The 12658-nt window shown below is 43.9% G+C and overlaps 1 protein-coding gene across 2 annotated transcripts in view; it reads right to left on the bottom strand.

Annotated features, from left to right (window-relative positions):
* ZC3H12A (zinc finger CCCH-type containing 12A) overlaps positions 1 to 10696 on the bottom strand; it is a 50062-nt gene extending 39366 nt beyond the window's left edge. The window contains exons 1-2 of one of the 2 annotated variants that reach the window (XM_033955868.1): positions 10557 to 10696; positions 4230 to 4845 (exon numbers count right to left, since the gene is read on the bottom strand). In XM_033955868.1, the coding sequence (XP_033811759.1) occupies positions 4230 to 4845; positions 10557 to 10569 (629 nt within the window). In that variant the 5' untranslated portion in view covers positions 10570 to 10696. Of the gene's footprint in view, positions 1 to 4229; positions 4846 to 10251; positions 10355 to 10556 lie in introns of those variants that run through there. The other variant, XM_033955869.1, reaches the window with a different exon arrangement.
* Positions 10697 to 12658: the final 1962 nt, after the last annotated feature.

The raw sequence follows: 12658 nt of genomic DNA, 5'->3' as shown, positions 1-12658 counted from the left end.
TACGCACAAATGCAGTAGAAAAAACTCATGCTCTGTTTAATTTCCCTTCTGTAAAAGGTTGTAAAAGCAAGAAATCCCTAAATCACTCTGTAGCATCTCAGGCAGCTTCTCATTAAAAAAATTTCGATCATTGTTGCTCACAGCTGTTTCTTACAGACATTTTAGAAAACAGCTAAAAACCTATCTTTTCTCCAAATACCTGACTAGTTGACTCATTCAACTATACGATTATGTTTAATGTTTATAATCTTTTGTATATCGCATAGAACTTTTTGGTAACGTGGTCTATAAGTATAATGTTATGTTATGTTATTCATTCCTTTATTGAGCCTGTCCTTCCAAAGGAGCCCAGAATGGGTTACAAAGGTACATTCAAAGTACTGAAGGACAAAATTATTGAAAGACATTTTTGGCAGACATAGCTTAGACAAATTTGTGGCATTCGTAGAAGATATTACGTGGCCTAGTATAGATTTAGGACAGCATTCACTGTACTAACAGAACAGAATTGTACTAAAGTTTTAATGTTGTAAGCGAGTACATGATTGGTGGTCGGCAGTTTAGGTCCCGTGAGTAGCGCTGGACATTAAGGAGCTGGATTTGTGAAGAGGAAGGTTTTCACGGCCTTCCTGAAGTTCCGTAGATTGTCTAGCGATCTAATGGATGTGGGGACGATGGGCCAGAATCTGGGTATAAACTGTGAATAAGAGCTTTTGCGGGCTGTTTCAGTTCCGAGTGAACGACCAGGTGGTAGCGCGAGCCGTCTCTTTGAGATCTCAGCGATCTGTTTGGGACGTAAATTTGTAGTTTTGACGTCATGTAGTTTTTTTAGTGCCGGCCGGGGCCCTAAATGCTGAGCGTTGGAGCAATGCAGAGCGTTCAGCGCTGGGCAGTGCTAAAAACCTTTTGGCGTAAATTAGAACTGTTGTTCCCAGTATTACAAGGAGTCACCTGACAGTTTTCATCTGCTACTATTTCCAAGACGAGCAGACAGCGTGCAAAGCTAACCGCAAAGAGAGATAGGTCTAACTGTTTAGAGCTGGCAAGAAGCTTATGAGTTCATTGAATCACTGCTGCATTTGTTTGTTTTTTATGAGGTAAAACAGGTGACGGGCACCGAGATTAGTCCCACAATGGTTAGGTCCCCTGCAACCAGACATAGAAGCTACAAAAAGCCTGGGCTCTTTCATTAATTCTTGGAAGCAACGGGTCAATTTTAGCGGACATTGGAAAATGTGCCATTACTCAGTACCCTTGAGTGCCCTCTGGAAAAAAAAAAAAAAAAGTCCTGCATTAAACTAATAAAAAAACTCTCAGCAACCTCCATCTCTACATATGGATTCTGTGAATCATCAAAATTGCATTGAATTTCAAGCAGGGGAGTGTGTGGTGCAGAGGTTAGAGCCTTGGCACCCTGAGGTTGTGGGTTCAAATCCCGCCCTGCTCCTTGTGACCCTGGGCAAGTCACTTAATCCCCATTGCCCCAGATACATGAGATAAGATTGTGAGCGTTGGGACAGTTAGGGAAAAATACTTGAGGACCTGAATAATTTGTAATCCACACAGAATTGTAGGATATGCAGAATATTAAAAAAAAAAAAAAAAAAGCAGATAGTATGCAAGGATTTGTAGTTGACAGATTCAGTGTAGATTCCCAAAAACCAACTGGATTTTCATTAGATTTGTAGAAGGAAGCTGAGGAGTTTTCCCAGACAAATATGAGGAAATGAAAATCTGAAAAGTGGGATGAACCTCTCTGTTCACAGCCAAGTAAGAATGTCTCATTGTAACCTACTGTAAATATCACTCCATCACATTTCATTTATTGGGATCAGGACCAGACTGAACAGGCCCTGGCTTGCCCTCAATGCATCTATGAACTTTCAGCTTTAGGGCGATCCATAAAATTCATGAAATATGGCTCAGCTCATAATCTGAAGACGAGAAACATTTCCTGGACAAACAAGATGATTTTGGATAGGTTTCAAGAAACATATCAAGGGTCATTTTACGAAAAGTGCCTAGGTTAATTGGGCAAGATGGTACCAATGTATCGCCATAAAATGCAAATCCAGCAGCATCAATGTCAACGGGTGCAGGAAAACCATGTGAGTTCGTGCATCGATTGACAATTTTTCAAATCAATGTGCTTTCGTCATAACTGTGCCCGAGTTCTGCCCAGACCACACCCCTTCCGTAAAGCCTACAGTAAAGGCCAGCATGCATAATTTTACGCTTCATCTGATTCTACAGAAGCCACTTTACATGTCTTATTGCCTCTTGTGCACTAAAATGACTTTATAACATAGATAGATCAAAAATTGGTTGGTGGGTAGGAAGCAGAGGGTAGGAGTGAAGAGCCACTACTCTGACTGGAGGAGGGTCACAAGTGGTGTTCCACAGGGGTCGGTGCTCGGACCGCTGCTGTTCAATGTATTCATAAACGATCTAGAAACAGGGACGAAGTGCGAGGTAATAAAATTTGCAGACGACACCAAACTATTTAGTGGAGTTGGGACAAAAGAGGACTGTGAAAATTTACAAAGGGACCTGAACAAACTAGAAGAGTGGGCGGCGAGATGGCAGATGAAATTCAATGTAGAGAAATGTAAAGTCTTACACATGTGGGAAACAGAAACCCAAAGTACATCTATACGATGGGAGGGCTGGAAATGAGTGAGAGTACCCTAGAAAAGGACTTAGGGGTAATGGTGGACAAGATAATGAAGCCTTCGGCACAGTGCGCAGCGGCCTTAAAGAAGGCGAATAGAATGCTAGGTATTATCAAGAAAGGTATTACAACCAGAACGAAAGAGGTTATCCTGCTGTTGTATCGGGCGATGGTACGCCCGCATCTGGAGTACTGCGTCCAATTTTGGTCGCCGTACCTTAAGAAGGATATGGCGATACTCAAGAGGGTTCAGAAAAGAGCGACACGACTGATAAAGGGTATGGAAAACCTTTCATATGCTGAAAGATTAGAGAAACTGGGGCTCTTTTCCCTAGAAAAGCGGAGGCTTAGAGGGGACATGATAGAGACTTACAAGATCATGAAGGGCATGGAGAAAGTGGAGAGGGACAGATTCTTCAAACTTTTGAAAACTACAAGGACGAGAGGGCATTCGGAAAAGTTAAGAGGGGACAAATTCAGAACCAATGCTAGGAAGTTCTTCTTCACCCAAAGGGTGGTGGACACTTGGAATGAGCTTCCAGAGGGTGTGATAGGACAGAGTACGGTTTTGGGGTTCAAGAAGGGATTAGATAATTTCCTGAAGGAAAAGGGGATAGAAGGCTATAGATAGAGGATTATTATACAGGTCCTGAACCTGATGGGCCACCGCGTGAGCGGACTGCTGGGCACGATGGACCTCTGGTCTGACCCAGCAGAGGAAATGCTTATATTCTTATTGCTACATTTTTAAGAGGATTAATGGGAAAACCAAGGATGATTAAAACCAGTATACTCCCTTTGCAACAGTTGTACAATGATGCCAAATTCTCTTTAAGTTTCGTGCTTTAAAAATTAACCTAAAATTTCCTATTACAAAGTTGCAATAAGGGGAGAGTGTGGCACAGTGGTTAAGCTACAGCCTCAGCACCCTGAGGTTGTAGGTTCAAATCCACACTGCTCCTTGGTGACCCTTAAATCCTCTCATTGCCCCAGGTACACTAGACAGATTGTGAGCCCACCAGGACAGACAGGGAAAAATTCTTGAGTACTTGAATAAAGTCAAGTAAACCATTTTGAGCCCCCCCCCTCTCCCCTACCCCCCGGAGAACAGTATAGAAAACTGAACAACTAAATATTGTGAAAAGTTTCAGCTTCTGATAACCAGAGCTGGTATTGTGACGTCATAATGCCTCATTCCACCAATAAGAGCCAACCTCATCAGTGATGTCACAATGGCTTGATTGTCCTACATTTGGCTCCCTTTTACTACATTTTGATTTCTAGAGTGGTGCAGTAGTAAAAGCTACAGCTTCAGCACTCTGAGGTTGTGGGTTCAAATCCCATGCTGCTCCATGTGACCCTGGGCATATCACTTAATCCCCCATTGCTCCAGGTACATTAGATAGATTGTGAGCCCACCAAGACCGACAGAGAAAAATGCTTAAGTACCTGAATAAATTAATGTAAACCACTCTGCGCTCCCTGAGGAGAATGGTATAGAAAACAGAATAAATAAACCACTATTTGATTTTGAGAGTTAAATACTCCAAATTCATACCTCATTGCAACATTGCTGCCGTCGATCACAATTGGCCTCAAGTTATTGACTTCTGTCTCTTCAGGTGGGGGCAGAGGCAAAGGGGTTTTAATAGAAGCACCCCCACGGGGCAGCAAACACAAGTCAGCAGCATCTTCAAGCGATGTCTCCTTTTCTGCAGCAGCCGCACCGTGTTTTACCAGCTCTCCCAGTACCGTATTTGTGTCCGCATGGCAGCCCAGTTTCTGGAGGACAACGTGGATCTCTTCGGAAGAGTAGCCCAGCTTGCGGAAAAAGTCAACTTTCATCTGCACCTCGTTCTGGTCTAGGGACTCGGCACAGCCCGGCGGTTCTTGTGGGCGGCCCTGGTCCAAGTCCGCTGTTTTGCTCATGATGGAGCCCCTGGGTCTATTGGTCTTCACGGGCGCAAGGATTAGACGAGGAGATTCACTCTCCAAACTGTGCCCGGGACTCATGCTCCAGTCTGGAGAGCAGGTATCGGCAGAGTCGCATCTACCGATTGATGGCTTTTGACTCCAGTTGGGAAATTCCACAGCGCAGTTCGATGGATAGGAAATACTATGTAAATTCATAACTTCCTTCAGGTAGGTCGTGTTCTTCCCATCCAATGCAAATCCTGTGAATACACAGTCATTCATTAACTCCAGCTGATATTAAGCAACAAATATTAACCACAGACTTTATTCACTTCAGTAAAACAATTTATTCTTCTTACTTGCTAATATTTTCCTAGGCATACATGTCATCCTTTGGGAGGCCCTGCCTTTCAGCTGCTTTACTCTTTCCTTTTATATCAGCAAAAATCTCCCCTGCCTCATCTCCACCCAAATCATTGCTCTAGATTCTCAAAGGCAGTGGCAGCAGGGCGTGTTGACATGACCAGGATTCGTCATCTTCTCTCGCTGGCTTCAGGGCCCAGACTTTGGTAAGGGGAATGGGAAAGATCTAGTAGTTACACCAACTGAAATCTCCAAAATGCAAATACAAAAGTAGTAGATTCAAAACAAACTAGAGAAAATATTTCTTCACACAACATGTAATTAAACTCTGGAATTCTTTGCCGGACAATGTGAAATCAGTTAGCTTAGCGGGGTTTAAAAAAAAGGCTTGGATAATTTCCTGAAAGAGAGTCCATAGGCCATTCAAGAGATGACTTGGGGAAATCCACTGCTTATTCCTAGGAGAAGCAGCATAAAATTTGCTTTGCTCCTTGGGATCTAGCTGGGTACTTGGGACATCCTGTTGGAAACAGGATACTGGGTTTAATGGACCTTTGGTCTATCCTAGTATGGCAATTCTTATGTTTTTTTTGTGAGCCAAGTATAGGACAATCGAGCCATTGTGATATCACTGATGAGGTTGGCTCTTAGGCATTGGTGGAATGAGCCATTGTGACATCACTGCTGAGGTTGGCTCTTAGACATTGGTGGAATGAGGCATTATGACATCACAATCCCAGCTTTGGAATGTTGCTACTCTTTGGGCTTCTGCCTGATACTTGGGACTTGGGTTGGCCACTGTTGGAAACAGAATACTGGGCCTGTTGGCCCTTTGATCTGTCCCAGTATGACAGTTCATATGTTTCTTATTGTGTTGGGGAGGGGAAAATGAAAGATGATCGGAATAAAACAGAGCTAGCACGATCCGGCTCCATCTCATTTAGAGAAGCTCAGCCAGTTCTGGTTTAATTCTCCTCCCCCCCCCCCCTCCTTACACTTGCACTTTCCCTCCCCATCCCCACCATCCCCCTTCTGGACGTATAAGACTGAATTCTATATATTGTGCCTAGAAAATTTGTGCCCAAAAAGCCTGTTTATAGAGTAGCGCCCAGGAGCATAACCACAGGCGCAACCATATGTACCAACGCAAACATGATGCCAAACCTCACACCTAAAGATAGGCACAAATCGCCCCAATCCGACCCGATTCTACCATTTCTCTGCCCCCTTTTTGACGCTATGCCTATCTTTCCATTCTTACATTTAGATTATCACCAATTGGGAAGAAGCTACATATCGTTGCTGATTGGCTCATTATTCAATTACGTTGCGCACGCTACTCAAGGCGCCTTGTATAGAATTCAGAGGATAATTACACAGTAACCTAGGGCCAGAAGCGGCTACACAAACAACACTAGCCACATGTCCATCACGCGTAGTCGCCGTTAGAAACATAGAAAGATGACGGCAGAAAAGGGCCAAGGCCCATCAAGTCTGCCCACTCTATAGACCCTCCCCTTAATATTATACAATGTTTTACCCTGACCCACTTAGGGATCCCACATGGGCGTCCCATTTATTCTTAAAATCTGGCACGCTGCTGGCCTCGATTACCTGTACTGGAAGCTTGTTCCATTGATCAATCACTCGCTCCGTGAAGAAATACTTCCTGGTGTCGCCGTGAAATTTTCCGCCCTTGAGTTTGAGCGGGTGCCCCCTTGTGGTTGAGGGGCCTCTGAGAAGGAAAATGTTATCTTCCACTTCTATACCCGAATCGCGGCTACCAACAAACATAGGTGCCGGTAATGTAGACCAGGGTTTTGAAAGAACTACATTAAAGGCAGGGAATGGCGATTAGGGTTACCAGATTTTACTATTGTAAAATCCAGACTCATAGCCCCACCCCAGGCCCACCCAACCCTGACCTGTTCCCCCCAAGTCACGTCCCGTTCGGCCTCAGCCTCGTCCCCCAGCTCCGCTCCCTCAACCTGTTCTCGTGCTTGGAGCTGCGCTGAGAGGGCATCTGAGCATGCACAGGTATGATGCGATGAGGTCACATGCATGCGTATGTCACCCGACGTGGTCTCAAGGTAGAAACTGGTTTTCGAAAAGCCATCCGGACATGTCCGGATAAATCCAGATGCCTGGTAACCCTAATTGCACTTAACAGCATCCAAGGTCATTTCCAGCCCAACCCATGCCTACTTTGACCTTGGCCACTACTATAAACGCAGTTCCTCCATTTTTAAATGATTTTTTATTGATTTTAAACAATGTGGTCAATTAACATGTCAATTAAAACAATGAAGTTAGGCCTAAGTTATGGTGCCGTTTCCAGAATCAGTTCCTCGGTGTTTTGCAGACCGCCACTATGTTATGCCTAGAAATTCAATGCTGAGCTATGTCCGGGCTTCGGCACTGAATTAACAGTTTGCGGGGCCAGCTAAAGCGCAGCGATATTCAATACTTAACGAGCTATGGGTTATTTATACGGTTAACCTGGCCATAAATAACAGCACATAACTGGCCAAGTGCTGACTTCGTCCCCAGAACACCCCCCAAAACAGCCATTTTTTCGGCTTGGCGATAACCAGTTAAGCGTAGGGTTACCAGACATCCGGATTTGCTTTGAATACTGACCCTACAGTAAATGACAGCAGATAAAGGTCAGCACGGCTCGTCCGGCCTGTCCAGGGTTGTACCTGCAACTCCAAACCAGGTCCCCCCTCTAAAGTGTGAGAATCATGCATACTGTATTTTGATTTTGTGTGGAAACGTCCTGTTCTTTTATTCCAGCTTTTTTGCTATATAAAGATCCTCTCTCACCTTTTTTAATTCTGTCACTGTTTACCTGCGCCCTCAAGTTTTTATTAAAATTTGATTAAAAAAAAACACTTTTATAATAAATTCAAAGTGATGTACATTAAAATTTGTCACATCAAAAACATACTATGGACTAACTACGGACGTCATACTTGACTGAGAGGGAGAGAGGTGTAGAACTACTAATTTCAAAGAAAAGGAACAGTTAGGGGAAAAACATTAAGGAAGGGAGACCCTGGTAGTTAAAGCTGGTTTATTCTTTGAGAACACTGCATTAATGGGGGAGCATAACGAACAATTAATTTTAAGCTAAGCTAATTCCCGAAAGCATCAATGAAAAGGAAACTTTTTAATGAACATTTAAATCGTTCTAATACTGTTTCTTCCCGGAGGTCCATTGCCGTAACCGAGAATATTTCATTTTGCCTTCTATTAATTATCTTTAAAGAAGGAACGACAAGAAGATGTCAATTTGTTGATCTCAAAGTTCGTGATGTAGACTATGGAATGAGGAGTCTATCCAGAAAGGCTGGTCATTTTGACTGTCCGATTTTGAACGTTAGAAGTGCTAATTTGTAAGATATTCTGTGTTGGACTGGAAGCCAGTGAGCTGCTTTTAGTAATGGGTAACGTGATCGTACTTTTTGGAGTTTGTTATGATTTTTATTGCCGTGTTTTGCGTTATTCATAGCCTCCTTATTTCCTTTTGAGCAATGCTTTTGTAAAGCGAGTTACAGTAGTCTAATTTGGATATAATTAAAGAGTGAATAAAGATATTGAGTGCGGCGGGATCTAGAACCTTGGCTATTGATCTGATCATCCTAAGTTTCCAGAAACAGTTTTTGACTACCATGCTAATTTGGTCGTGGAAGGCCAACTTCTGATCTAATACAACCCCCCCTCATCCTCCCATATTCCACTCACTCAAACTTTTGTGGATGTGAGCTTTCTATATAAAAATTAGTGGCATGAAGTAAAATAAGAACTGTCCCAGGCTGCTGCGGCCTGGAGCAGTTTTTTGATCAGGGATCTGGGTAAAACCATTTTAGTTCATTTATTGGACATGATTAGGCACAATTTCCCTTCTCAAGTGGCTAAGGTTAAGTATAGAAAGGGTTAATTGGAAGGGGAGGCTCCAAATGTCCTTCCTTTGCCTCACAACCAGCTCTGTCCTCTTCGGGAACAAGAGGGATTGTGTTATTCCAGTCAAGGCAGGGCCTAAGATTAATTTCCCAACACAGTGTGTTGTAAGAAATATTCCCCGGTCCTCCGGTGCGGTAACTCCCAGGGCTCGGCCCAAATCCCCAATCTATGATCTGGCTGCTCAGTGGAGATCCCCTGAAGTCCCACAAACTGATTGTCTCTCCTTTTCAAACTGCGGATTCAGGGCTAACAAGACAGATGTACAGAACCCACCCCCACAATACACATAAAGACATCTTCGGCCCTCAGGCACATAAGAAAAAGCACCTGAATACACTGATCTCCTGAAAGGTTTTAGATGCATTACTGACTGGCCGACAAAGCTTTTCTTAGAACAAATTCAAAACCAGATCCCCCTCATAAACACGCTTCGAATAAGTGCTGTTTGGACAGAAAACGTAGGGAAGATATAGGTTATTGAACAAAGATACTCAGCGAGAGGCTGACATTGTAGCAGGAGTGGTCCATGTTTTCTAAAATCAATGCTTTTCCTGACACCCCTCGCCAGTCTCGTGTGGTTCAATTAGAACGTGAGCTTTAATAAACATGGACTAGATGTTATATTGGTCTGTGGAGTAGCTCTATAAAAGCACAAAGTGGTTAAGTAATCGCAACCCCCCCCCCCCCCCGGTCAAATCTGTTGCACCCCTGGTAGAGGATCCTCTGTAGGCCCTTTTGCGGGGCTGCCACAGGTGGTCAGTAAGGAAAGGGGGAACAGTGCACTTAAGCACCCCATATGACTGCGTTTAGGTATCCAGTAGGGAGGGATGAATGCAAAGCGACTCTTGTCTGGCACAAAATGTTCAACGGCACCCTAAATGTACATCACCAACAAGCAGCCTCTTTGGGAAGGAAATGACCAAATCTATCCATATCTCTGTACGAGGGGGTGCTGGAAAGTTCTCAGCCCAAGCAACCAACTTCCTAAATTCTGAGCGTTATTTTGTCACTGTAGCTGAAAAGAGAGTTCTCTTATTTCATTACGTGTCAATGTGTGGAAACAAAATTCTCGGGTTTTGACATCGTTTCGGATCATTGATTGAACCATATCCACGTCAGTCTCTTCTTGGTTGGGCTGAGAACGTTTCAGCACCCCCCCCCCCTCGTACCTATATGTGCGTTTATAAACAGCTGAAGGTGAAAGGGAGAAAAGGAGGTGAATTTTAATGCCCTGTCACGTCAAGAAAAGAGAATAGGTAGAGATAGTTATCCGGACAGACCATAAGGGGGATGGAGGGGGGGAAGAATGTGTGGAGGAATACATGAGCCGCACTTACTGTCAGTGGCTGTTCCGTGCTCAGCGAGCTCTGGTGAGGGCAGACTCAGAGGGCAGGGTGAGGCCCATGGCGGTGAGCCGCACCAAGAAAGCTGAAGGCAAGCTGCTAGGCCTTTTAAAAAGAGCCTCAGAGGGGCGTGGAGATTTAACAAGTAAACTTCAGCACAGAAAAAAAAAAAAAAAAAAATCAATGAAATAAAAAAGTGAGCGAGGATCAGCAGTGCCGCCTGCTGGTCGAGCTCCCTCTTTTTCAGCCTTCACTGACTTTCTCATTTTTTTTTTTTTTTTAAACTGGTTTCCTTTTACCTGAATGAATCATGAAAGTTGTTTTTTTTAAATCCGCTTTCGCTGTCGGGGGTTTTGCCGGCTGATCAGCCCCTCCGAAGCCTTCCGTGCCCTCTGCTCACCAGTTGAGGATATGGTCCAGCTTCACTGAGGTTTGGAGCCTGCTCATTCAAGCACAGGAGTTATTGGGGTAATGCATTTGCAAGGTCAGTTTTCAGACATGCATTTGTGCCACAGAGATGTTTAAATGACTCTATTATACCTCCCACTCTTCCCACATTCAGTAAAATCTTGGCTTGCGAGCATAATTTGTTCCAGAAGCATGCTTGTAATCCAAAACACTCATATCAAAGCGAATGTCCCCATTGGAAATAATGGAAACTTAGACGGTTTGTTCCACAACCCCAAAACTTTAATACAAAATACTGTATGTACTTGTATTGCAAGACCTCACTCATTCAGAACAGTCACTACACTCCCAAAACGTCAGAGAGAGAAGAACCATCGGCTCAGTTGTGATGTGTGTATACTGTATGTACTTGTATTGCAAGACATTGCTTGTATATAAAGTTAAAATTTAATCAAATATTTTGCTTGTCTTGCATACCAAGTTACTTGCAATCCAAAGTTTTACTGTATACATAGTAAGATCTTTAAATCTGACCCTTTATAGAGTTACCAGACGTACGGGAAACCTCTTTTTAGAGGACTGTCCGGGTGGACTTTCCAAAACCCGGCAGTGGGTCTGGATTTTGGAAAGCCCTGAGCTCCTGCCGCGTCCGGAGCACCTTGATTGAATTATCACCTGTACCAGTTAGATATTACAGTGTAGCCTAATGGCTATTGCAGAGGCCAGAGAACCAGGGGAACTTTTGACTCTGGGCAAGTCACTTCACCCTCCGTTGTCCCAAATTCAAAAAAGTGACCTGTAAATGTACGCCGCTATGATCGTAACCACGGAAAAGCAGTATCTCAAATCCCATCCCCCCCTTTCCAATAGAAAAATATTACTTAAGACAAAATATCAAGAACATTTTTGAAAATGAGTGAAGCCCAGTAGGAAACCTCCTTAGACTAGAACAAGAGCAACTAAAACCTAACCATGAAAACAATCATCTAATTTCACAATGACATAAAAAGCAGAATCTGAGAGGATACGTCACCTTTAATGCACTGTGATATCGAAAGTTGTTTTGGAAAGACTTAGCTGGAGATATTTTCAGTTGATCTCATTCTCCCCCCCCCCCCAAATAACTCTATCTCCTGTTACTTAATACACACCTAAAGGGAACCAAAGGAAAAACTTAGCTCAACCTGAAGAGCTTGAATACCATTGCCTGCCCTGAGTACTACAAGGACTATCTAAAAAAAATCCAGAAAGACCACCATCCTAGAAAAACTTTGCCCCCTTTAGAGAGAGCTGGACTTCCCATCAAAGGACCTGTGGCCGATAAGAGCCACCGCGAGAAACAGCGTGGGAGGAAAAGCAGAGCCCCTAGATCCGACTGTCAGCACAGAGAAAGGGGAAAGCCACATTTAAGTGCCACCAGACCCCTGGAATCCGACGAGAATAGCATTTGTTGGGTTTTCAATGCCACTTTGGATGAGTGTGGATGGTTGGTGTGGATGGTTGAGTGAGTGTTGGCCATGCGTAGGATGGCGAGGTGCTCGATTCTGTGTGTGCGGGGTTGGGGCAGGGTTATTTTCTTTGGTGTTTGCTGAGCGGCATAAGAACACAGCTGGCTCAGCAGTCTCTCTGCTTTTCCTTTTTTTTTTTTTCTCTTTTGCTATCTTCGGGGTACTGGATAGGGGTTCCTGGGGGGGGGGGGGTTCTGGGATGAGGAGTGTGTTTGCATTTGGGAGTGGGAGTGGGGGGGAGTTGGGGTTTCTTTGAAAAACCTGTTTGTTGTACTCTTGGTATTCTCGATCTTGTTGAACCATTGTTTTGTCGTGTGTAATTACTGATTGTGCATCAATAAAACATGATTTACATTAAATGCCACATGAGAAGAGAGTCCTGACTGCAGGAGGGAAACAAGGGAGCATGTACTCACTAATTGTGAAAAGTCCAAGCATTGAGAACATCCCGGATCACAACATTCCCTTTTTTATGGTGAGGAGGG

Source organism: Geotrypetes seraphini, chromosome 8 (genome assembly GCF_902459505.1).
Source record: "Geotrypetes seraphini chromosome 8, aGeoSer1.1, whole genome shotgun sequence".
Lineage (NCBI taxonomy): Eukaryota > Metazoa > Chordata > Amphibia > Gymnophiona > Dermophiidae > Geotrypetes > Geotrypetes seraphini.
This window is presented reverse-complemented; position numbering and strand designations above follow the sequence as displayed.